Genomic DNA, 25,867 nt, shown 5'->3' on the forward strand with positions numbered 1-25,867 from the left:
AAGGGAAAATGTGAAGTCATCGTCTTTGAAAAATTGCAAGGTGCAAAAACAAACAAGCCGAGATTTAAATGGTATCTAGACAAAGAACACATCGGGCGCGTGCTAAATACCCGCTACTTAGGGATGCGCCTAAGTGCGAGCAGAAATGATGCTCCATGGGCTGAAGAAGCAAAGAGAAAATGCCGCCAACTGGCATGTCAAGCGTCTCTAATTAACAGAAAATTTGGCAAATTTTCTTTAAAACCGACATTAAACTTCTTTCAGCAGAAGGCTGTGCCCTCATTGATTTATGCTGGTGAAAATGCCTTTGGCTGTGGGAACGAAGTATGGAACACTCTTGAAAACATCTTTTGGTCTAAAGTTCTACATCTCCCAAAAGGTACTTCAACGGTTTGTGTTAGATATGAGCTTGGGTATATCTCTTTACAAGCAAGGGTTGCTTGGAATCTGCTAAATCTCTACAGGAAATTAATCCAAGCAAAACCTATGCTTCAAACTGCAATTCTCCAAAACCCAGAGTCTGACAAAGCGCCGTCAATTGTCTATCAATGGAATGAGCTATGCCAGGAGGTTCTTACCTCATATGACATTACGCCACAACTACTGCTAGAAAATCCTGATGCTGCCAAACTGAAGCTCTGGAGATCGGATTGGATAAACACCTGTGACCAAAGAGCGACATCAAGGTCAATGCAAGAAGTCCCTGGAGAAGCTAGAGCCTATGGTTGTGTGCCGACATACTTGTCATGTTTTCCGGATCAGTGGTTGCGTACCCTATATCTACAATTTAGACTGAACGCCCTGCCGACGAAGGAACGGCTATGCTATTGGTCCCAACGACCGGACTTAGACCTCAGGTGTCGCTTCTGTAACTTCACAAACGAAACCTTGAAGCACCTGACGATGTCATGCTCTGGTCTTGAGCAAGAATGAAATCGTATCCTTAGTACAGTGACAAAGAACTTCAAATGCTTAACTCGCGACGATTGGTGGAAAGCCTTGTTTGACGGGTCTAACAAACCTGTCCTGTATGCTCTTGTATCCTTTCTTCAGGTAGCTAAAGAGCGTTTAAACGCTACGATAACTTTAAAAAACGAGGCTTAAATCACAGGGTTGTTGATGAGCGTGGGATGTTGTTATACACATCAAATCTAAAATGTAAAGCTATGTGAGTCGTTTGGAAAGTCTTATAAGGCTACTTTAGTTTTTTTTTTTTAAAGGTTTGTATAAAAACCAAATAAAAAACAATAAAAAAAAAAAACTAATATTCCTCTGTGTATTCCCTTAGCTCACCTTGCTGTTCTTGTCTTCTCTTTAGGTGCCGGAGTGCGGCGGGAACATGCAGGAGGATGCGGTGGAATGTGAAGATGCTGCGAAGGCCGGTGAGTTCAGCGCGGCGCTACAGCAGGCGAGGCAACGCGCATAAAATAACTTCTTTCTTCCAGCTCGAAGGCGCGATGGATCGGGAATTCAGGTAAGGGTCAAAGGTATTGCTCTTGTTCTAACCTTTTCTCCTTCTTTCTCCCTTTTTCTAGGAGCTCCAAACTCGAGGCGGGCGTGGCAGAAGGCTGGATGCAGACTTGCAGGCACGGTGAGCGTTACGCTGCTGGATGCAGAATAACGCGAAGCGTGTGCTGCTCTTCGGGCGTGGTTTAAATAGCCTCCAAAGTAGTCCCAGGTAAGTATTCCTCACCAGCCCCGCCCGAGTAAAAAATAGTCCCCAAGTAAAGTAGTCCCTTCCAAGCCTCTTTTGGCTTGGAGCTCTTGCAGCATGGTCTGCATCAGGTAAGTTTGCAGCATGGTCTGCATCAGGTAAGTTTTAATCGATGAGCCTGGCGCCATAGGCGCCAGGACTGACTCTCCATATGAGCCTGGTGCCATAGGCGCCAGGACTGGACCCAAATAGCCCCTAGCAGGGGTTGTTGGGCTTGCTTAGGATAACTTGATGCCTGCTTCCGGGGTTGCAGGACGTGGTCTGGGTCCCCGGGGGTAGGCATCATGACAGCCACATACCTAGTTGACACCAGTCCCACCTTGAAACACATTCCTCCACCTGCTGCCTTCCATGGAGAGGCGTCAGCCGGATGTCTGGATTAGCTGGCGCGGCAGCCATTTTGTCAAGCTGCCTTCCATGTGCCTGCATCCTGTTGCTCGGCTCACTGGGCCCCGCCCCGTCCAGGACTCTTGAGTGTGGATCATGGGGCCTACCCTGTTCCTCGGGCCAAGGCCCGGTAGGCGTTTCGCCCTTGGTGAATCTGCCGGTAGAACTGCGTAAAGGCGCACCCTCGAACATGTTGCCGGTACTACAGCGTAGCTGCTCGGGTGAAGACCTGGTAAAAGAACCTTCCGGTCCCTCAACACCGTCACTGGGAGGATCTACAGATCCCTCGGCCTGTTGGCCGGTAGCTGATACAGCCTTGGTACTTGTGTTGGTACAAAGACCCGAGCGGGCCCTCCCGCACAGGCGAGTCCTTGGGAAGGAGTCTCCCTTGCGGGGTGCACTGGAAAAGAGCGGCCCTACCTTGGGCCTGGATCGATGGTAGAGGAAGTCCTTTAGGTCCTCTTGAGGTGATCTGTGGAAGAGCTCCCTCCACCTAGCCAGTCTGTTCTTCAAAGACCTCGAGGAATGCGTGTCGCACGCGGTACAAGCTTGCCAGCCGTGGTCAGGGCCAAGGCACCGTAGGCAGAGGGCGTGGGGGTCTTTAGTCGGGAAGAGCCAGTCGCAGGATGGACACCTGCTGAACCCTGTAGAAGTCGGCATGCGCCGGGGAGGAGCGTGACGCCTGAGTACCGAGTACCTGAATGATAAAAATACAAAAAAGACAAAGAGAAGAAGTGTCCGCACGTGGAATTACATGGCCAAAGCCAAACACAGGAGCACTGGTGAATTCGGCCCGTTCCCGTCGACGCAGAAAAGGGGACTGAGGTGTGGTCCCTGATGGCGGAGTCAGGGCAGTGCATGCCTCTAAATTTAAAGGGGAAGAAGTTTTTATCTGGCGAAAAAGGTTGTCTCCCATCCCTTGGAAGGGACGCCCATACAGTATGGAGGAAAAGGGACAGGACTAAGAGTACAGGGTGTATAATACAATGTCCTTGTATTTATTAAAACATCCCTCTTGGAACTTCAGGAATGATATGCTGCGATTGCAACTTAATTTGTTTTAAAACATGAGATATCAGGGTTCAGGAACGCTGTTCCAGTAGAAGAGCATATCTGTCGCTTTTGTGCATCTGATGTTGAGACGCTTCAACATTTACTAATAGGATGTATGTCATTGACTCCCTTACGTAAAAAGTATTTGTCCAAATTTGTTTACCATGAGGAAGCTTTACTGTCAGAGGATTTTTGGTTTTGCTTTTTTAATGGGAATGACATTTCATTGAACATTGCCTGTTATTGCATTTCTAAATCAGATTTTAACTACTGTATAGGACTTTGTGGATTGATATGATTACTTATGTTTTTTTAACCCATTTTAATGTTTTGTTATATACAATGTTCTTGGTGTGAAAGGTTGTTTGGCAACTGTTACACACAATAAAAACTTGAACTTCATAGGGGTTATTGGAGTGAGGATACATTTCAGTACGGGGTTTCTGTCTGGATGGGAACGACCTGAGTTAGTGGGGTTGCAAAGTGCGAGCAAGTCTTTTTAAATGATGGCAATGCCATCACTAGCTTTGTGTGGGTGGTCCCTGTGCTTGATGAGATGGTTTTGGTTGAGCATGTCAGGGAAGTTAGGTGTGGGGTGAGGTATCAGCCATGTCTGTGTGAGGAAGACCATAACACGGGTGTGTGGTAAGGAAGTAATTGATTTTGTGGAGTGTGCAGACTGCAGGTGAGGAGAAAGCAAGTGTATGTAAATAGTAGTTTCAGAAGAACTGTGTGACAGTGTTAGGCTTCTTTCTAGATTGCGTCTCAGACGAGTGAGATTTTTTAGGAGTAGACTCCGTGGGGTTGGTGATTCTCTCTTGTTTGGAAAATCTATTCTTTGACGGAGTACCCTGAGGTGATTTAGATGTGGCCAACCAAGATGCATCTTTGCGGCCTGTCCAATGAGATCTGCTGTTGCAGGATGTACAACTAAGATGAGAAGTGTGTAATCCCTCAAAAATGAGCGCTAATCACAATATGAGGCAATGAAAAAAAGACGCAAAAACAAACTTAAGGGAAAGAGCGACAACACATTGAAGCACCCACTTAATGATCTGACGATATTGCAAGCAACAGTGCAGCATATACTGTTGGCATGAAGGCTACTTCCCTCTATGATGGGGTACAAAACCAAGACCCAATTCTGAAACGTTTTCTCAGCATGCTAAAAGCACACACCTGCATGTCCATGAACTCCAACATTTCTGTTTTTAGAAAATCTGTATGTTACAACAGAATTGCATGTATTTGACGCGTACACCCAATTTTATACAACACTTTTAAACACATGAAAAAAACAGCACCTACTGTACCTTTCCAGCAGCAAATAAGTGGCACCCTTTAACTGCCTCAAAGACGGTTGCAGAGATCTCTGGTTGGGCAGGAAGGTGAGACTGAGCTAGAGACTGTTTCACCTTCTTAACCTCTATTATGCACAAGGCCCTTTCCTCTCCTGTAAACACAGAAGAAAAAATATTGGCATTCAGTGCATGGCCTTTCTGTGAAATGACACAAGTGTCTTCCCCAGAAGGATTCAATAGCAATGTTATTCAGCATCACACCACTCCCACAAGATGAAACAGAAAGAACATGCCAATATCTATGGCCATCCAACTGAAGGCAGATAAAAAGCTGAATTAGAGCATTTTCCTCCAATATATTTCATCCACAAACCCTACAATGGCCCGCATAGTGCATCTTTCTTGATGCTCTACCTTCGCAATTCACTGAATAGAACCGATTCCCACCATGTATCCTGCTGCCACACTGAGTGGTATTATGCAGCATTATATTTTATTTGCCCATGTCAGAGACTCTTTGCCACAATAGATCCGCACAGAATACTCTTAGTGCAAACAAAACATTTTTGTGTTCATGGGTTTTGAGATTCTTCAGCAGGTTGCCATGTCTATTTTTTTTAACTCAATTTAATTTAGTTGTATTCCATAACAAAACAAATAGTTTGAGCAATGGGTTAGTAAGTACATAGTTGAGGCATAATAAATATTAGTACAAAAATGATCACATTTACAGTCAAATCTCAGTAATGATAAGGATCTAAACAGGTCAGGTCTATGGGTATTAGTTAGCGTGGTTGAGCAGAAATTGATTGAGTCCAGTAATTCATAGTGATTCATAGTGATCCCAATCTTAAAACCAGGGAAAGAAGGGAAGCTCTGCAAGTCATTCCTCCTAATATCGTTAATCAACCAGGACACCAAAATCCTCACAGCGGTCATAGCAGAAAGTCTGAAACAGGTAATAGGAACATTAATACACTCAGACCAGACCGGATATGTCCCGGGCATGGCGACAACAAAAAATTTGAGAAGGCTACATGCAATAATAGACAAAACACAGGGTTGGTCAGGGGGATGTGCAGTGGTGGCGCTCAATGCCATCAAAGCCTTTGACTTGTCAAGTGGGGATGGCTGTTTTCCTCCCTGAGAGGACACGGGATAGGCAAGGGCTTCATGAGATGGGTCCAGATGCTTTACTCCAGCCCGGTTGCAAGAGTACGAACCGGCAAATTTATATCAAAGCAGTTTCCGATACAGAGGGGTACAAAGCAGGGATGCCACCTGTCCCCCAGGTTGTAAACTCTAGCCGTGGAACCCGTAGCAATATTCTTAAGGAAAGAGCACAAAGATACAGGGCTCTGTGTAGATAGGGTGAACCACATAATATCACTATATGTAGACGACATGCTGCTATACGTACGACAACCAGAGGAAAATCTGAAATCATACTTAGAAGTGCTGACGAATTCGCCGAATTATCAAGGATATCAGTCAGCAAGACAAAGTCCTGCATATTTCGGGGTGGGTTGGAGTGGAAGAGACAGCTCCTGTGCTTTGGCCTACAATGGAAATTTGACAGTTTCCAATACCTGGGTGTAGAGATCTATCATTACACGAAGGACACATAGGTACTATACACAGAGAAAAATCGAGTTTGGAAGCCCCAATCAAGCTCTGGGGGAAACTGCCCTTATCGGTAATGGGCAGGATAGCGCTCCCGAAGATGGTTGCCCTCCCCCGCCTCTTATACCATTTTGTGAATATCCCATATCCCATATCTGATACCAAGGTCCTTCTTCAGAGAGCTGACATTAATATGGCCCTGGATATCTTGTATAGGGAATATGCAGAGGGTGGCGTGCGGCTCCCACATTTCAAGCTTTATTACCTGGCAGGACAGCTACAACACGTAGCGGGGTGTCTGGCGGATTCTGAAACGGTAGAACATACTCTGCTGCGTCCCAGAATAGCTCCATACCTACTCAAAGAGGTGCTGTGGTTGAAGAAGGGCAGGGGAATCATTCGAGCCTGCTGCAGTTGGGCAAGATATGGGTCAGGACCAGGGCAATATTGACACTTGGGTAACCATACTCTCTCCAAATACCTCTAGCACTCATATATGGGGAGAAAAAGGGAGACTTGGCACAAATCCGGTCGCACTGGGAAAGTAATGGCATAGTGACGATCAGTGATCTGCTCTCCTCAGACAAACTTTTAGCGTTTATGGAGCTAGAAGAGACCTTTGGCACAAATAGGGGGCAGTTCCTGACATAACTTTCAAACAGGCTGGAGTCTGATGGCAGCATAGCCCTGTGAGCTCTGCAGCCATGAGAACGAGAAGGCGGCAAGGAGACCTCATTCCGCTGATGCTGTATAAAAATTGGATGGGGATGCGTTGGAGCTGCTTGGGCACTGAGCGATCACATTTCTGAGGTTAATGGGCTGGTAGAATGTGAGCTCTGACCAGAAACGTGTGGCCTGCTCCACTCTCGTCTCTGACACCCCAACAAAAAATGGCAGATCCCGCGGAATGGAGGACGGCGTAAAGATCGGCCCCTCGTAGGTCTAGAGGTCTTCTACAGCGAATACCCATTGCGGCTTGAGGCGGTGCCTAATTTGCTAAAGGATACTGGGCTCGGTGCAGAGTGCCTGGAACAGCCCGACAACAGGGGACTCCGACAGATCTGAGGCTGCCCGGGTTGCAGCTGAAGCGAAACGAGGCGCTCACCGCTTCCCATGTCGGACGGGCAGCGACGCATGCCGTGGGACATGGGCCTTTGGCGGGATCCCGGAAAAAAGGCAGTGAGCTGGTGAACGGCCTACAGGAGAGTTGGTGTAATCACCTGGCCACAGCGCTGGAGGCAAGTGAGCTGGATCGGCATATAGTGGGCTAGCAGCTTCGTTGAAGTGCTCCGGGGCGGCTCCCACGTCTTGGACTACATTGTATGTGCATTGCCTCCCCAATCAGCTCATGTGGACGTGGGTGATAGGGGGCAAGACTCTTACAGCAGCCTGGAATTGACTGAGCAAGTGGGTCTGTGTAACGCTGCGGGGGTCCACAACACCCACACAAGCATAGGGCCTGACAGTCCTCACTACATCTACCCTTAAACAGGCCTTGGACATTCTGCAACTTGTGCTGGCTGGAGGTGGTGGCTTGCTCCCATAAAAAAAGTCTGCTCCCTGGCCATCTGGGAGCCCCTTGCAGCTGGCCGGGCCTTCTGAGTTGCCACAATCGGGGGGGCCCCACTTGAGTAGCAGGAACATGAGTGGTTATTGGCGTACTTACGATAGAGAGTGGTGTCCTGGACAGCGACTACGAACGTGCTTGGAGGGAAGGACCACTTTGGCTTGGAATCACCTGCGAGAAGCCACAGCCAGGCAGAAGAAGCCATACTGAACTGATATTGCTAGCCGGTAGAAATGGCTAAATCCGGAACAGAAAGCATTGCCAGTACCTTTCCCCCATGGACACCCCAGCCGTCAGCCACAGCAGCTGTGTTCCCCCTGTTTAGATGAGCTCAGGAGCTGCGGTGAGCTCTTCTAAGATCTCCAGCACATGGGAGTCTATACACAAGCCTTCATTCCAGGACCAGCAGAGAGTGTGCTTATTTAATCCTTCCATTGCCCGTGCATCACGCACTTGCATCGACAGGGGAATTGAGCTTTGGTCTGCGCAGGAGCCCTTAGGGGTTGTGGGGGCTGGGGGTTCATGGTCTCCCCTCCATTGAACTCTGGCACACAAGACAGGAGTGGAGTAGTTGGTGTGCAGCAACTGGTTGTGGGCAATCCTAGGCCTCGCATCTCGTTCCAAGAACTGCTCCCAGACTCCAGCCCAGGCCTGTCACCCGTTGCATGAGGCAAGCGTAATTGCGCCAGCTGCATAAAGTCCCTGCATCTCGCAACCCGAGCTGTGCCTTGCCTAGGCCCACTACTCACTGCTAAACTCCCCTCTCTAAATCCGCAGACACCATGGCTCCCACCTACCTACCTCCCCCAATATCTATCAGGAATCGGCACCTCTAGCTCTGCATCAGAAGACCCCGCACCCACAATCAGCCTCCCCAATATCCATCAGAAATCAGCTACTACAGCTCCACACCAGAAGACCTCGTACCACAATCAGCCTACACCACCCCCCATCCAATCCAGAAACAGGCTCCATCTGCTTGCACACCTGGCCCTCTAACCCCCACCCACCCCAAAACATTGCATTCGCTCACCCCCAGCGGCCTCTCCTAACAAGCCACTTAAATGTGCCCTGATCAATGCCAGATCAGTCCCTGCGCATGCCCCCAAAATAACGATCTTGATCTGCTTGCCATATGCAAGACTTGGCTCCACCCTGCAGCAGGCCCTGCTCTTTCCATCGCTATCCCCCCAGGATACGCCATAATGCGCAATGACAGAACCCACAGTAGAGGTAGCCGAGTCGCTCTAATCTACAAAAACACCATCACCATCAGGGCCACCAACTCCAGCCCAATCCCAAACTGCAAAATGCTGTCCAGCAAACTCACTGTCTCACCCACCAACACGCTCAACCTCCATCTCATCTACCACCCACCAGGCCCCATCGCTTCCTTCGAGGAAGACCTCATGTTTATCATCAACCCCACCATCAAGCCCATCTCAAAAATCCTAATCCTGGGATACCTCTTGGCCTCAATGCCCCCACTGTCACTCACTCCCCTGGCCGTTCGCACTGCCCGCACCACTTACCTACTGGATCCTGGAGGCTGTATCCCCAGTGGCGAGGGCGAGAGCACCTTCATTTGCAGTCCGTGGGGAACATTCAGGGACGCTGGCCACCCACCGAAGGCCCACACTTAAGGCCCTCGACTGTGTGTGGCTGTCCGTGAGCGGATGGGCTCACCTCGCCCACCCCTCATCCTAACAAGGTTTGTTGAAATCTAGCTACGATGCCTGAGGATATCGAAACCGCAATACAACGCCTATTTCACATGCATGCATGTTCTGATGCCCCTTCTGACACTCCAAAGTCTCTATACGCCCCTTCGATGACCCAGCCAGTATTCCCTTGCCTCACTGGCCTCGTCAGTCCGAAAAGTATCACTACTGTTGGACCTGCTTTCCTACACATGAGAACAGTCCAACCTCCACACGCCTATCTACGAAAAATGCGATAATGCCATTTTGAACACTAACATTTCAGATACAACCAAATGTCTTCACAACTATTTGAACCTGCTCTAATGCTGACTTCCAACTTGATACCCTGATTTTTCGATCCTTCCACACCCATTTACTTAAATTCTCGCCGGCATCTCTGAGGACGTGAATACCTCTGAATGCTACTCTGCCATCTCATCTTGCACACCCACCCTAATACTGAATAACGCATCTTACAGATTGATTCTTAAATCTTGAATGGCGCACCTTGCCCTTTTCATGTGCTAATTCAATTGCCGCCTTGCAGTTGCTAATACTTGAATGTTGCTTCTTGCCCATTGGCCATTACTATTGTACATTGCACCTTGCCTGTTGCGTGCCAACTACGATTGCTGACTACTTAGGTGTACCTAGTTGTTTGTGGCAAATACCAATGTGCTCTATTTAGACCATTGTGATGTGCCTAGCTCCTTACTGCAAATACTAGCGTGCCTCATTTAGCCTACTGTGATGTCCTAGCACCTTACTGCAAATACTAGTGTGCCTCATTTAGCCTACTGTGATGTCCTAGCACCTTACAGCTAATTATAGTATACCCTATTGCAAATACTAGTGTGCCTCATTTAGCCTACTGTGATGTCCTAGCACCTTATTGCAAATACTAGTGTGCTCATTTAGCCTACTGTGATGTTCCCAGCTCCTTACTGCAAATACTAGTGTGCCTCATTCAACCTATTGTGATGTTCCTAGAGCCTTACTGCAAATACTAGTGTGCCTCATTTAGCCTACTGTGATGTTCCCAGCTCCTTACTGCAAATACTAGTGTGCCTCATTTAGTCTACTGTGATGTTCCTAGTACCTTACTGCAAATACTAGTGGGCCTCATTTAGCCTACTGTGATGTTCCTAGCACCTTACTGCAAATACTAGTGGGCCTCATTTAGCCTACTGTGATGTTCCTAGCACCTTACTGCAATACTAGTTTGCCTCATTTAGCCTACTGTGATGTCCTAGCACCTTACTGCTAATTTTAGTGTACCCTATTGTAAATACTAGTGTGCCTCATTTAGCCTACTGTGATGTTCCTAGCACCTTACTGCAAATACCAGTGGGCCTCATTTAGCCTACTGTGATGTTCCTAGCACCTTACTGCAAATACTAGTGGGCCTCATTTAGCCTACTGTGATGTTCCTAGCACCTTATTGCAAATACTAGTTTACCTCATTTAGATTTTCACGCTACATCCAACCTTTGGTGTTGTTTGTTCACAATATCTGGCAGTCCTATTTACCTGGCAATGCACATGGCTACCTTAAGGAGAGCAACGCTTACTATGGCTACCCTCTTACCCTTGTTTCACACTATCGCACCAACCAGACTCCTACCTTCACTTCTACCGCTCGTACCTCAGTCCGCACTGAGCTTAGCATCAGCCAATAAGGACAATTGTTTTTTCACACCTGCTGAATGGATCCATCTATTGCATCCCCTCCCACGCCTCTGGTCCCATGTACACTTAGCCGGAGAAATACCAGATTGGGCTCCCGCTTCAGCTGTAATAAGTTGACATCTAGGCCTCCTGCCCTACCGGCTTCCAGCACTCAGGTTACATTCCGGCCTTCAACTCCTCTCTTTGTATCCAATAACTCCAACAAGAGCACCTGCTCACCACTACCCATAAAACTAGCTATTGGTGCACCAGTCACAGACATACAACTATCAAATGAGCTCTTATTAATGCACAATCCGTGCTTGCACATACCCTTGACATTGCTGACTTCATCTCTACCAACCAGTTAGATTTCCTGGCTATAACAGAGACTTAGTTACACCCTGCGGCAGGACAAATTCTATCTTTAGCCCTAACAGATAATTACACGATCATAAGAGCAGATAGAAGCACTGGCAAAGGCGGAGGAGTGGCTTTCATAGCCAAATCGCACCTGGGCCTCAGAGAATTCTCTAAAGTGAGCCTCCCCGCAGTTGAACTCCTATCAGTTAAACTCCCCCTCTCAGACACCCGCACACCTTTACTCCATCTTTTTTACAGTCCCCTGGCTCAATTTCCTCCTTCGAGGAAGACATCACCCTCCCCCTGACTCAAAACACCAAACCTGGCTTTCAAATACTATTATTGGGAGATCTCAATTTAGGCCTTCATGACCCAAATGACCCCAATGCCACAAACTTGGAAAACTCTATAACACAACTTGGCTTCAAACACTGTATCAAGGAACCGACAAAACAAGGGTCGAACTTTCGATTGGCTGGCAGACTTAAATTACACTACCACAATCCTCAACAATGCGCCATGCGCCTGGTCAGACCATCATTGCATCACATTTACCAAACAGGAGAGCGTTTGCCCTTATACTAACACTGCCATTGCCCCACAAACCCTGTCTAGAAATAATCGCATCATAACTTTAGACAACTTCTTACCCCTAATAGAGCCTATCACCAATCTATTAAACAACTTCGATAAGGCCCCTTCTTCACTGGTCGATCTGTACAACTACACCATAGAACAAGCCCTAAATAAAATCGCCCCATTCAAACTAAAAAAGGCTAAACCTGTAGCCCACCTAAACAAATGGTTTACTGCTGACTTGAAAACCCTTCACAACACTAAAAGATCCCCCAAAGCCATCTGGAGAAAATCACCTTCAATCCCTAACAAGGAAAAAATGTACCACTGCTGCTTCTACATTTAAAGCAGCTATTCTCAATACCAAAAGAGAGAACTACAATGTCAGAATTCAAAACGCAAAACCTGGCGCGAAATAGCTCTTTTCTATACTAAGGGAACTGGAATATCCTGCACCACCCTCAGAAGCCTGCATCAAAGATGTGGACTGGTGCGCTAATATCCAAAAGGCTTTACCTGACAAAATAGACTTACTGCAAGCCGAAATCGAGAACAAAAAGTACAGCCTTGCCTCATGCCACCCTTCACGCAAATTGCCCGACCTCCAAGCGCCGCTGTGTCACCCCTTCTACTTCTCCCCAGTTACTACTAAAGAAGTCGAAAACATCATTGCTGGCCTAAAACCTTCAAGATGTCAGGGAGATACCTGCCCAGCTTCAGCTATCAAGGAAGAAGCAAAAGATGTGGCTCCGTTCATTACTACGCTGATTAACACATCCTTCAAAACCTGCTCTGTACCCAACAATCTTAAAGAGGCGTGGGTTATGCCTCTCATTAAAAAACCTAATCTAGATCCAAATATACCCACTAATTACAGACTCATAAGTACGGTCCCATTCCTTCTAACAATACTAGACAGAGCGGCCTATGTTCAAATACAAAAGCACTTGGAGGACAATAACCTTCTCGGCCTGCGTCAATCCGGATTCAGACCCATGCATGTTACTGAAACTGCCCTCTTGGATCTAAAAATCCAAATGGATAAAGCCAAAGACAAGGGCAAACTGCCCATCCTCTTACTGCTGGACCTCTCAGCAGCGTTTGATCTCGTTGACCATCAGATCCTCACCAAACATTTGACCACAGTGGCCTCTTTTTCACAGAACGCTGCTAGCTGGCTAAATCCTCTCTTTCAAACAGAACTACTAGGGCCTTTGCATCTACAGCATCTGCTGATCCAGTACCTATCTACTGTGGAGTCCCACAGGGTTCTTGTGTTTTGCCCATGCTCCACAACATTTTCACTAAGCTCATCTTTGATCGTCTTGACAGCTTGGGTGTCATCTACACAAATTATGCAGATGACACACAAGTCCTCATTATGCTCATTGGTTGCTATGACACAGACTCCAAACTGTTAAATGAAATTTACCTCGAAATTCAGGTGTGGATGGCCGCCCAGAGCCTTTGCATAAATGACGACACGAAGGAGCTCCTGGTCATTGGCCTTCAAGGTCACCTAAATAAACTTGATACTCGCTACAAGACATTCAATATTGATGGAAACATCATTAAAGTCGCCAAGGAGGTCAAAACCCTAGGCGTCTACTTAGACTTCACTCTCTCTCTCAAAAAACATGTCAATGCCACAGCCTCAACTACAGCTTATACCAACAAACTGATCAATGCCTGCAAACTATACTTATCCACCAACAGCTGCCTTACGCTCACCAGGGCATATCTAAGTTGGACTATTGCAATACCTTACTCCTTGGCTCGTCCAAACACAATCTGAAAAGAATTACAGGTTCTACAGAATAATGCTCTTACATCGGCCCTAAATATCCCACGATCTAACCATATCTCTGCCATTAGACGGGATACACAATTGGCTCCCAGTGCGGAACCGTATCGCACTGTGCACGCTAGTCATCACAAATAAAAGCCTGTCAAAATCAGCTCCCAAATACTTGGCCGACACATTTTCGCGGAACCAACCTTCTAGACCTACAAGCTCCTTTTATTCACACTGTCTCAACATTCCCAAGGATAAACTTAAAACTGCTGGCGGTTCCAGCTTCCCTGTGCTTGCTACAGAGTGCTGGAACTCCCTCCCTACAGCCATCAGGGCTGAATCTTCTTTTTGGACCTTCAGATCTAAAGTGAAAACATGGCTCTTTGCCCAACAACACTAATTCCAACTCCTCTTGCTTCATCCACGCATACCCACTGACTTTTCTTAGAGACTGTGCAGATCTTTCTATTCATTTTCCTAATTCCCATGTTAGGCTTTTGGTTGTGGTCCTAACTCTGGCTCTGGTCTCAATATTGTGGTCTTGTATGGTCGTCGCCCAGCTGGCAACCATTTTATCACAACATTTCTGTATTTCAGGCCATCCGTGAATCACTCTACAGTTGCTGTAACCTATCTGTAATTATGCTTAATGTAGGCACTTTGACCAATCCTGTAACCCAGGTCAACAAGCCTATTGTTAATTGTCTCTTTACATATGCACTTGTAACATTCACCTATACTCAAGCTCCCAGATACCTACGGGTTTGGTGCGCTCTACAAATAATAAACTAAACAGGAGGCACCGGCAGAGGATTCCTTCATGATGCCGCAGTCGCCCGAGATGCTTCCGGGATCGGCGCCCCGACGCACTGACGTCACGACGTGGCGTTATGCCTTAGGGTCAGCTGATCAGCAGCAGCATCCAATTTCCAGGGAAACCGCTGATGCCGGAACTCGCATTCCGAGCTCTAAATAAAAGGGCTAACATTCTGCACAGTGCGTCTTTACGCTCTCACGGTCCTGGTCAGCGTTCTGTCCCTCCAGTGGTTGCTCTTGTTGCTCTAACCCTGTGTCTGGAGGCTTGTTTCTTCCTGCCTTCCTTGTTCTGCTTGCTGTTTCCTTGGCGGAATCCTGTTCCTGCCCTGGGCCCTCTGCCCCCTTGGTCCTGTTCCTTCCCTGCCTTGTCCTCTTGCTTTACTATCCATTGTCAGATAGTGGCTCCTCTCATATATTCTTGGGACCACAACTCCTTCCGGCTCAGTGGCACCCTTGTAGTTCCACTGCTCTACACCACGTTAAATCGCTGGGAGAATCTAGCCTGTGGTGTGGGGGAATCAGTCCCCAACTTAGCCCTAGTACTCAAATCCGCTTGGGAAGGGGGCAGAGTCTCCTGCCTACACTGAACCCAGACCATCCTGGACGACTCGGGAACTGGTGCCTCCAAGAAGAAAGGAGGAAGCCCATCACCACATGTACACAGTAAATCACATCCTAGTGTCCAACCCCTTGACACCCATAGACCCACACGCAAAAAGCCTAGACACTACCCTCAATCACATCGGTTGTGGCCAGCGAACCACTGAACATACCCACATCCATGGCCGCACCCTCGATTGGATTGCCAACCTTAACTGCAACGTGTCCGGCCTCACCACCCCAACCTGCCCGTGGTCTGACCACCACGCCATCACATTCAACCTCCATATCAACAAGAGGCCCAGCCCCCATCACCCAATGATATCTGAAGCCTTAGTCCGTTGCACCAAAAACCTTAACAAGGACCACCTCACTCCCCTCAGCCCTCATAATCCTGTGTAACACAGACAAGAACCCACAGTCCCATGTCAAATAGTACAACACCACCATTGCTCTAGCTGTCGACACTCTAGCCCTGCTTAAAAAGCGCAAAGCCAAAAAGCTTTAAAAAAGAATGCCTGGTTTACCCCCGAGCTGCTTGCATTCTGCGCCAAGAAACGTGCTGCAGAATTGGCGTGGAGAAAACAGCAATTCCCAACGCCAAAGCCTGCACCTACAATGCCAGAATAAACAACGCACAATCCAACACCCGCAAACTCTTCATGATCCTGAGCGAACTCAAGTCGCCAGTCTCCCCTCCCTCAGACCTCATCATAGGCACCTGGTGCACCAAGGTACAAGAAGGCCTTAATGGTAAAAAAAATGGCCTCCCTCCAGGCAAAAATCTGCGCTCAGCAACTGGCCATCCTCGCCAAAATACCACCAGCTACACCCTCGCCCTATACTCCTCCTACCATATGACCCATTCCCCAATTTGACTTTCGCCCGGTATCGGAACCCGAAGTCACAAACATAATCAAAGGCCTCAAACCCTCCCGATGCAGAGGAGATGCCTGTCCGCCCCCATCATTAAAGACTGCGCCGAGACGCTTACACCCATCTTCATATCTATCATCATTTTCTCCTTCGCAACAAAAACTGTGCCAACTGTCCTGAAAAAAGCATGGATCCTCCCGCTTCTGGGGAAAAAAAACCTCCCTTGACCCCCACCATCCCCACTAGCTACCACCCCATCACCACCATACCCATCATCCTTAAAATCCTCAACCAAACAGCATATATCCAGGTCCAACACCACCTCGAGGACAACCACATCTGCCAATCAAGCTTCCGTCCAAGGCACGGAACCAAAACTGCCTTACTGGACCTAAAAAAACAGCTAGATGATATCAAAGACTCAGGCAAACTCGCCCTGCTCCTCATGCTGGACCGATCAGCAGCATTGAACTAGTCGACCACCAGACACTTTCCAACCACCTCACCACAACAGCAAACTTCTCCTCAACAGCAAAAGACTGGATCAGATCTTTTCTAGCAGACCATGCTGGCCCACCGACACCAGTAACCTGTGGAGTCCCACAGGGATCCTGTATCTCCTCAACCCTGTACAACATTTATACCAAACCCCTTTTTGATCACCTAGATACCCTCTACATATCCTACACGAATTATGCAAACACCCAAATCCTCCTCCCCCTCTCTGGTTCCTATCTCCTTGATGCCACAACCATCAACTCAGTTTGTGACATCGTCTAAAACTGGATGGCAAACAATCGGTTATGCTCCAACAAAGACAAAATGGAGATCCTCATTGTAGGCTCGCACTCTACCCTCCGCAGCATTGACCCAGCTTACAAAGCATTTGACATTGACGGCAACCAGATCCAAACATCTTCTGCAACCAAAATCCTGGGCATTTACACAGACGCAACCCTTGACTTCTATTGCCAGGTCAATGCCATTGCTTCCTCTGTTGCCTACACCGCAAAGCTTTTGAACGCCAGCAAGCCATTCCTCACCACAACCAACCGACTCACCAGAGCCAAACTGGGTTACTTTAACGCTCTCTTTGTAGGAACCTCCGAAAGCAACTTGTGCAAGTTGTAAACAATCCAAAACAATTCCCTCGAGCAGCCCTAGGTTTGTCCAAACACGACCACATCACAAAGGCCAGGAAAGACACCCACTGGATCCCGATCTGTGAAAGGATTAAAATTCAAGACCCTCTCTATTGTACACAGGTGCACCACAAACATTGTCCCAGCTGACCTATCACAATGGGTGGAGAAATACACCCCTCCTCAAAGATCCACGAAGAGCCATCTCCTCAGAGTGCCCACCTTCACGCAGGAGGCCAGAGCTTTCCTGTCATGGCCGCCAAGCTCTGAATAATCTCCCCATCACCCTGAGAAAGGAACCCTCCTACTTGACCTTCAGAAAGAAATATGGCTTTTGCCTAAAAGATCCCCCCTCCGAGCTAACTAAGACATTCAGATACCTGTCTCCACCCCTGCTCCTCAAACCAAGACTTTTAAGGCACCATGACACCCTTCCCTCCCTGTCGTGTTTTCTAGTCTGTTTCTTGCATTTGCTGTACTCTGTATTTTATTTATGTTTCACAATGTAAATAGCACATAGATACCCAAGGGTTCAGTGCGCTGCAACAAATGCAAAAATAAATAAATAAATATTCCAGAATATTACATATCATCCAGAGACAATGGCCTGATTTCCTGAGTGCATGTGAAGAAGATACAACGCTAGGGCTGTTACATGATGTATCGTAGGGTGGGTGTTAGGGAGAATACTTTTAAAAGGCTAATTTCACTTACCTATGGAGTCCCCCAGCAGATTTGCTGCATTTCAAGGGTTTATTTTTTATTCCTGCTAAGAGTGAGACTCTTTTTCCCACTCTGAGGCATATGTGTGATATGTGTTTGAGGCTATTTTTGTGCTTATGGTCTATGGGGTTTTTCTCACCCTCATAGGAATCATCTTTTTACATGTGTGTTACACAGCACCCTCAGTGCGGTAACACAGGAGTGTCATAGTGACCCCCAACCATAGACTCCATACCCTGGGACTGACTACTGTCTCCCAGGGAATGTAAAGTCCCCATTGACTTTATTAGTCAATAATTATGAACAAAACCAGTACAACCCATCTTACTATGAAAGTACTGGAAAGGGTTAATAGTTTTTCCCTGATGTTCATTTTTGAGGGGGTACCGTCCAGTCCCTCTCGCCAAAATTTCTGACTGGTGGCAGTGGTTACTACCGTAAATATTCGACCGCGAATATTTTCCTATGAGATTTTCCCATTGTTCGAGGCTACCACTTTTACTGACAGCCTCTAACATACCGCCGGTTTATTTTAATATTAACTTTACTCCAGTAGGTTTTTATTGCCAGATCTTTGATAATATTTCTTTCTCGTGTCTTTCTCTGAAATCCCCCAGGTCGGGGGATCCTTTGTTCGTCCTTCTGGCGGTTTCTGCACAGAAGCCCTCCTTTCGGCGCCACTGAGTCTTCGGTAGACAGGATGTGTGGGAGGGGGAAAAGGCACCCTGGACAGGGTTACCTAGGCAACCCAAGTCGCACTCTGCCCCGATAGGCTGGGGGTTATCCCGCCAGGATAGCCACCCCACTGTGTGAGTGACAGCTAGGCTGCATGAATGGGGGTTTTTCTGCATAAAAGCAGGGATCTGAGGACTGGAGGACAAGAAACCCGAAGAGGAGATAAGCTGAAGACATCTGCAACGACTGAACCACCGGTGAAGCCCTGCTGCAGATCCTCACCACTTTTCTCCAACGACTCGAGAAGATCTTCACCTGCAAGAGTCTTCTTCCCTTGAGCTGGTGGGGCCAACGAGTTCACCAATCGCTTTCCAGGACCTGCCTTGGCCGAATCGCCAGTGCCCAGTACTAGGAGACCGGATAGCCAGGCACCCGTCCACCATGACCGCGATTTAAAGGAGCGTACCTTTTATTTTCATTTTGGCATCACCGCGGCTGGCTTCATCCCTGGGCAGTGCAGTAACTCGAACCTTCCACCACGATGAGAGCATCTCTTCCTATGCTGGATCTCCCGAACTGAAGGAACTGCCAGGAACTATCGCCACCGTAGGACCCTCTTCTACTTTCAAGGTACATTGTTCCGCCAGGCCTCCCGTTTCGTTGGGTACTGCTAAAGGTGTTTTAAATCCTTTACTTACCTTCTGGCCTGGCCGCCCCTTTCGTCTAACATTATCTTTTCACCTTCTGCAACCGCCTTTTCAAATCGTTAAACAAAGACTTGACTGCAGCTACTAGAACTGGTTGATCCGGGGCACATTGCCTTGTACCACTAACTATGCACAGGCCTATTGACTCTGGCTAAATCTGTTACAACTGCCTTCTCTAGATTGCTTTTTACTAAGAAATGTGTTGGTGCACCTAAACTCTTATAACCACCTTTCCTTCTCCTTTCTATACTGTTGAAGTGCCGTTTTGCTCAGTTTTCACTCTTGCTCGAACTCGTCTACAATTTAACTAGGGAGTTATGAATACTTTTCTTGACTGTTTTAACTTAATTTAATGATAGTGATTTGTGTGTGAACTTAGGAGTGTGTAAAATAAATATATATAGTCTTTTTGATACAAAGCTTTGGTCAGCATTTCCTTGTTCCATAGTATTGTAGTCCTATTGTGTAAACCCTGAATACTGCTCATCTCCCTCTTGAGATAGCTCTTGACTGCTCAGCCACAGCTACCAACTAAATATTTGTGGTACAGACTGATAACAAAGGTGATTTATTGCATATACCTGTAGTCTTAATCTTCTGTAGTGCTCCCTAAGGGAACTGCATAGGATTCTGCCTAACAGTGAGCACAGAGTGTCCAGACTATACAAGGGGCTCATAGATGCAAAACCCAGAGACATCGCGAAGGGAAAAGAGCGCATGGGATACAGAGATGGGCAAGGATCTTACAGCAGGGTAATGGTCCAGGGCATTGCTGTACCCATAAAAGGCTAAATTTAACAATTATATGTACTCCACAAAGCACAACTGACGCCACGGATACTATCACAGTTACTGGGCTCCGAGGTGAAGGGGTGCCGAGATGTGGAGAAGATAGGGCAGGAATGGTACACATGTTCTGGAGCTGCCCAATCATCCAGGCGTTCTTGGAAGAAATGGAATTGAGACTGAGAAAGTGGGGGCATAACAAGATATGAATGGACACCAGATGCCTGCCTCCTTGAGGTGTTTGTATGTTCAAAAAAACCCAGGCCAGAAAATAAGCTGGTTAATCTGGCCTGGGCACTAGAAAAAAGGAGAATTGCCCTGGTCTGGAAGTCACAAGCGGGCCCGAATATATAAAGATGTTGGGAGGACCTAAAACACTGTTCTATGGCAGAAGCTGCAGTGTGGTATGATGCACTACATATGGGGAGGAAGGAAAGTTCAGATGACATAACCTGGAATACCTTGATACATGCTTTGTTTAGCTCGCCAGATGACAGACCCCCCCCAGAACTCTCAGGAAGCCTGATTGGGCGGCAGACCAGAGGGATAGAGAGGATGGAGGTGAGGTTGTAGAATTGGATGGTGGGGTCTCTTCACAAGGGGGATGAGGGGGTGCTCCTGAACCCTTTTTGGTCTTCAGCCATGGTTACTGTTCTAATTTGGAGGGGGGGGGCAGATGGTTTATTAAAAAAAAAGGTAATATTAAGTGTAGTATGGCATATATATTGTACAATGATGATCGGAAAACCGAATAATCCTACTTTAAAAAATAAAAATTGCTGACAGTCACCCCAGTCAAGGGCATGTCCCTGATGGGATGTGGAGCTCGACTGCAGGATGTCTCAGTAAGGGGCCTTTGGAAAAGTCTGGAAGGGTCCACCCATATACATTTTCCAGAGTTAAGGGCACTGCAGTCCTTTCTAGCTCAATCATAGGTCTGATTGTGCAGGTCTGCACAGACAACCCCAGCAGCATGCACTACATCAACAAGATGGGCAGTATGGGGTTGCTCAAACTGCACAAGGAGGCCATGTGGCTTTCTGCTAGCACAAGGTGAATGTTTAAGCTCCTCACATCACCAGCAGTCCAAATGTGAAAGCAGACACACTGAGCCATCTCTCAGTGGTGTGTCAGAGTGGGAGTTGAACAAGGAGATTGTGGAGGAGATCTTCATGTGGACGTTTCCCCAGATTGACCTGCTTGCAACCAGGTCAAACAGGAAGTGCAAGATCTTTTACTCCCTATCAATTTCCTAGGAATTAAACCTGGTGTAGGTGTTTGTTCTGCTCTCGTTGAATCCTTTTATGCTGAAAAAAGGGAAGCAGAGCAGAACAACCATGATCTTCATCGCTCAGGACTGGGAATAGACGACTTGGTACTCCGTAATGCAGCACATGTGACTGTGCCCTCCTTGGAGGATGTCTTGGAGAGAAGACCTACTGACCCAGGCAGACATGCAGCAGGGGCCGCTTCACACCAGTGCCAGGAATCTGAAGCTTCATGCGTGGGCTATTGAGGGATTCAGGTACAAGGATTGTGGTCTTGCAAAAGAGCTTTGTGGTGTGATGTTCACTGCAAGGCACCCATCCACCAAGTCTAGTTCTGGCTGTCATAGGTACAAATATACAACTTGCGCCAACACAGAGCTAGCCCGTTGTGCTCCACCGGCACAGTGCTTGAATTCTTATGGTCATTAGAAAAGTAATGTTTAAATGTTGCTGTAGCATACTGGAATATCATCCAGGTTGCAATCAGGACCACTCCAATGCTCCTGCATTTCAGGAAAGAACTTGATTCTGCTTTTTAGGGAATTCCTAGGTGTGGCTTAGGATCCACTGTCCCTGGTTTACCACTGCCATGGGATTGCCATGTAAATGCATCCATCTTCTCGCCAACGCATGTAAAATGCTCAGTGGCTTCAGAGCTACATTTAGGCTATATAAAAAAGAAGAAAATCACAATGTTTGCATGATAAAGGGCTCTCTTTCAATCCCGTGCATCCACAAATGGTTTGCCAGAGCAGGGATTCTTTGGTTCCCATGTTACTCCAGTTTGAGTGACCTCACTAATGCATACCCACCTAAACCTTTCACAGTCCGACATTGGGACCTTAATTTGGTTCTCATGTTTTCAAAGGCAGTACCGTTTCAGCCTATCCATCCTGTCCGTTAAGGTTGTTGTCTTTCCAACCTGCCTTTTAATAGCAATTACACTGGCAAGCAGGGTTTCTGGCGAGCATGCTCTCTCCAGTTCTCCTCTTTTCCTTTTATTCAGCATGAACAAGGTTACACTTCAGGTCCTTTCTGCCCTGTTAGGGAGAATTCTCATTTCATGGCTAATCTCCCTTACCTAGTGAGTCCCTCAGTAGCTTTGCTGGATCTCTTGAGTTGTTTCTTTCCACTTGGTAAGAGTGTGAGCTTTTCCCCCACTCTTACCTGTGTTTTGCTATGTGTTTTGACCTGTTTTTGGGATTGTGGGCTCTGGAGTACACCACTTCAGTAGCCCCCTTCTTTGTGTGTGTCACACAGCACCTTCTGTGCAGTGGCACAGGGTTGTCGTTAAGACTTCCCACTGACTCCATTTCTGAGGTGACTACTGTCCCCCAGAAAAGGGTAAAGTTACTATTAACTTTACTTAGTCAAATTTAACCAAAGATCCAGTACACACCATCTAACATGGAGTGTTGGAAGGGTTAACTCTTAACTCTTTTTATCTGTACCTCCTAGAGCATTGTTTCGCTCTTTTAACATTTAGACATGGCTGGTGGCAGTGGTATCTACCCTAAATTTCTACTGCGGTTATCTTATATAACCGTGGTAATATTGTAGGCTATTGTGTTAGCCTTAGAACTTAAACCCGCTTGACCAAATCCTTTTTCGTTTGGCTCCAGTGCGGTTTATTCTCCATTTCTTTTTGTTAAACTCCTTCTTGTGTTTTACTTTGCGCAGCAAACTAGGTTTGCCTTCTGAAGTGGGAGAATGGGAGAAAAGACTCCCCCCAATCTCCTTGCGCCCCTGGCCCAGAGGATCGCGGCCCAGACACCCGCCACGAGATGAATTTGTCTATCTACCAGACGACCAAATACCCTGGTACAAGAACATACAGATGTGCCCACCAGCCTGCCCGCCAGCCTGCCCTACTCAAGCCGACACCTGCGGCATGGATGAACTCGACTAAGCCCTTCAACAATAAGGACCTACATCGTTAGAGATGCCATGACGACCTAGCCAACTGTCAGAACACACGTGCAACCATGCAAAATGGACACTCCCACACCAATCCACACGAAGAATATACTCAGTGCTATGACGTAGGTGACGGATACACCAACTGACGCGCATCTTTATTATTTTTCACATAGGTTTTCCGAAATGCAGAAACGCAAGACGCACAAAGCACTTGTTTACATGCTTGCTGACGCTTCTCCCGACCCTTGCATCGTGATGAAAATACAACAAGACATGATACTGCCTATGAAGCCATGTGACACCGCAACATAAGTGCTGTGCATTACACATCCCCACCTATGAACCAGGCCCAAGTAGGCCGCAAGCAAGAGCCGCCATGGACACTGAACGAGCAATAGTACAAGTGCTGACCATGCAGAACGAGCCCAGCGAGAGCTGACAGCCAAGGGAGCGATGTTGCAAATCGTATACTACAAGCCGACGCCAAGGTCACACCTGTAAGCAAAACCAGGCACGGAGAGGGAAATACAATTTTAAATGTGGGGAATTCGACCTCAGCCACGGTCTCTCCTCACGTGACCAAGCCAAACCTGACGAGGTGCCAGACCCACGAGGGAGAAGTCGCCTAGGTCCCACGTCTGGGACACAGGCTGCAACAATGAAATGACCCAATGGACACCTACAGCGATGGGAAAGGTCTGCTCTCAGGCCTATGAGCAAATCCACGCATTGTCTGCACGAACACATAGTTACATATTGTTGCAAATGACAGGTACACCGCGAGCTGGGAACAACGATGGTCCCAGGCTGGGGGGCTCGCGAGTGGACCAATCAGAACATGGGGCACTCATCACTGACGCCACTAACATTAGCCAATCATTAGGGGTCTTCGTGTAACAATTTTCAAGTATCTAATAGAAGGGACAACCCAAGTATACCACCTGACTGACCCTCAACCACTAACAACATCCTCTATACGTATGCTATACTAACCCTACCACTCGAGGAACCAATCCAGAGTGGCGATAGGTTTTTCGCTAACTTTCCCAGGTGACGCAAGTAGCGCGTCATACTGAGGCAAAAAGGGGCCTGCGAGCCCCACGAATTTCGAGTCTGGACGGACGCGTACGATCCTAGACCCATCCCTGCCGTTGTTCAATAAACAGCAGAACCACCTTGCTTCTTTTGTGTGTGTCTCATACTCATTTTTGGGAAACGCGGGAGGAGTTGGGGCCTCCCAGCACGGAGGTCCGTGGAAGGCCCAGCCGACCCCAGGAGAAACTCCCCGACACTTCTTTGTTCACTGTCTTTTGGCGGGCCTCTACCTAGAAGCCCTCCTCAAGGCGCCTGGGTGTCTAGGTGGGCTGAATGTGAGGGAGGGGTGTAGTCATCCCCTGCACAGGGTATCCTAGGAAACCCAAGTTACACTTTGTCATGATTGGGCAAGGTGGTTGTCCGGGCTGGACAACCCCCCTTCTGAGTGATTGACAGCCAGGCTGTATGAATGGGGGTTTTGCGCATAAAGGCAGGTCTCTTGAGCTGGAAATCAGAGAGTTGCCACTGGAACTACAAGGAACCGACGAGAAGTGTAGGAGAGGTCGACTGCTGCAACTACCCCGTACCGGTGATGCCCTGCTGCAGTCCTGAGCCATCTACCCTTCAACGACTAAGAGGAGATCCTGTCCGGAGTCTTCTTCCCTTGAGCCTGGTGGGGATAACCAGCTCATCATCTTTAGCCAGAGGTCGCCTTCGTGGTCGAAATCGCTGCACACTGCTGTAGTGGTCCGGATAGCCACCTGAAGAACCTCTCCTGTTTTTTAAGGAGCGCACCTTTTATTCATTGTCGCTGCTGCCGGCCTCATCCCTGTGTGGTGCGGACCCCCTCATCGTCCTCCTTCATGCTGAAGCTGCAGGAAAGCGTGGGATTGTGGGAAACCAACAGGAACAACTGCCGTTGCACCAGCTTTGTTCTTTGAGAAAGGTACTGTGTCCTGTTTGAGGAATTTTGGGTGAAATCCCTATTTCTCTACCTTAAGGCTTGTCCTTACTTTTCCCTCCTTCTTATAACTTTTGCTTCTGAACATTGACAATATCAAAGTATTCTTGGCAACGTTGAATCTCGAACTGTTCGACTATGTGATCCTCGACAACAGGCACCCGGTGTCACTTGACTTTGGCTCCGGCCCCCTTGACTCTTGAACTCCTGTCTATGTGTGTTCTTCGATTCTGTCTGCCTAACCAACATATTGCCTGTGATTTTTGCCCCCAACTCTCTCTGGGTATCTCGGGTGCTAAGTTTGTTTTTACCGCGGTAGCATTTCTTGCTGCGGATACGCGTTTATCTAGTAGACCGAACCGTCAAAAAGTGATCGCAATTGTATTCACTGTAACGTGTTCTGTTTCATAACACCGGTCCATTCAAACACAGGGTACTTACCTCGAATAATACTGTACAAAGTAAATTGGTTAGTTGTAGTATATTTTACGTGTGGTTTTTAAATTAATAGAAGTGTCGTGTTAATAACGAATTTACTTGAAACCTTGAGTCAGTGTTTGCTTGAGTCACAGTAATTGTGGTCCCTTTGTGTAATCTCTGCTACTACT

General features: G+C 47.5%; 1 protein-coding gene across 20 annotated transcripts in view; it reads right to left on the reverse strand.

The window, feature by feature from the left end:
- CIT (citron rho-interacting serine/threonine kinase) overlaps window positions 1–25,867 on the reverse strand; it is a 2,264,529-nt gene that overhangs the window by 239,400 nt on the left and 1,999,262 nt on the right. For all 20 annotated transcript variants that reach the window (XM_069619729.1, XM_069619715.1, XM_069619714.1 and 17 more), the window contains one exon: window positions 4,468–4,607. In XM_069619729.1, the coding sequence (XP_069475830.1) occupies window positions 4,468–4,607 (140 nt within the window). The remainder of the gene's footprint in view (window positions 1–4,467; window positions 4,608–25,867) is intronic.

Source organism: Ambystoma mexicanum, chromosome 10, assembly GCF_040938575.1.
Source record: "Ambystoma mexicanum isolate Mex_15411 chromosome 10, UKY_AmexF1_1, whole genome shotgun sequence".
Classification (NCBI taxonomy): domain Eukaryota; kingdom Metazoa; phylum Chordata; class Amphibia; order Caudata; family Ambystomatidae; genus Ambystoma; species Ambystoma mexicanum.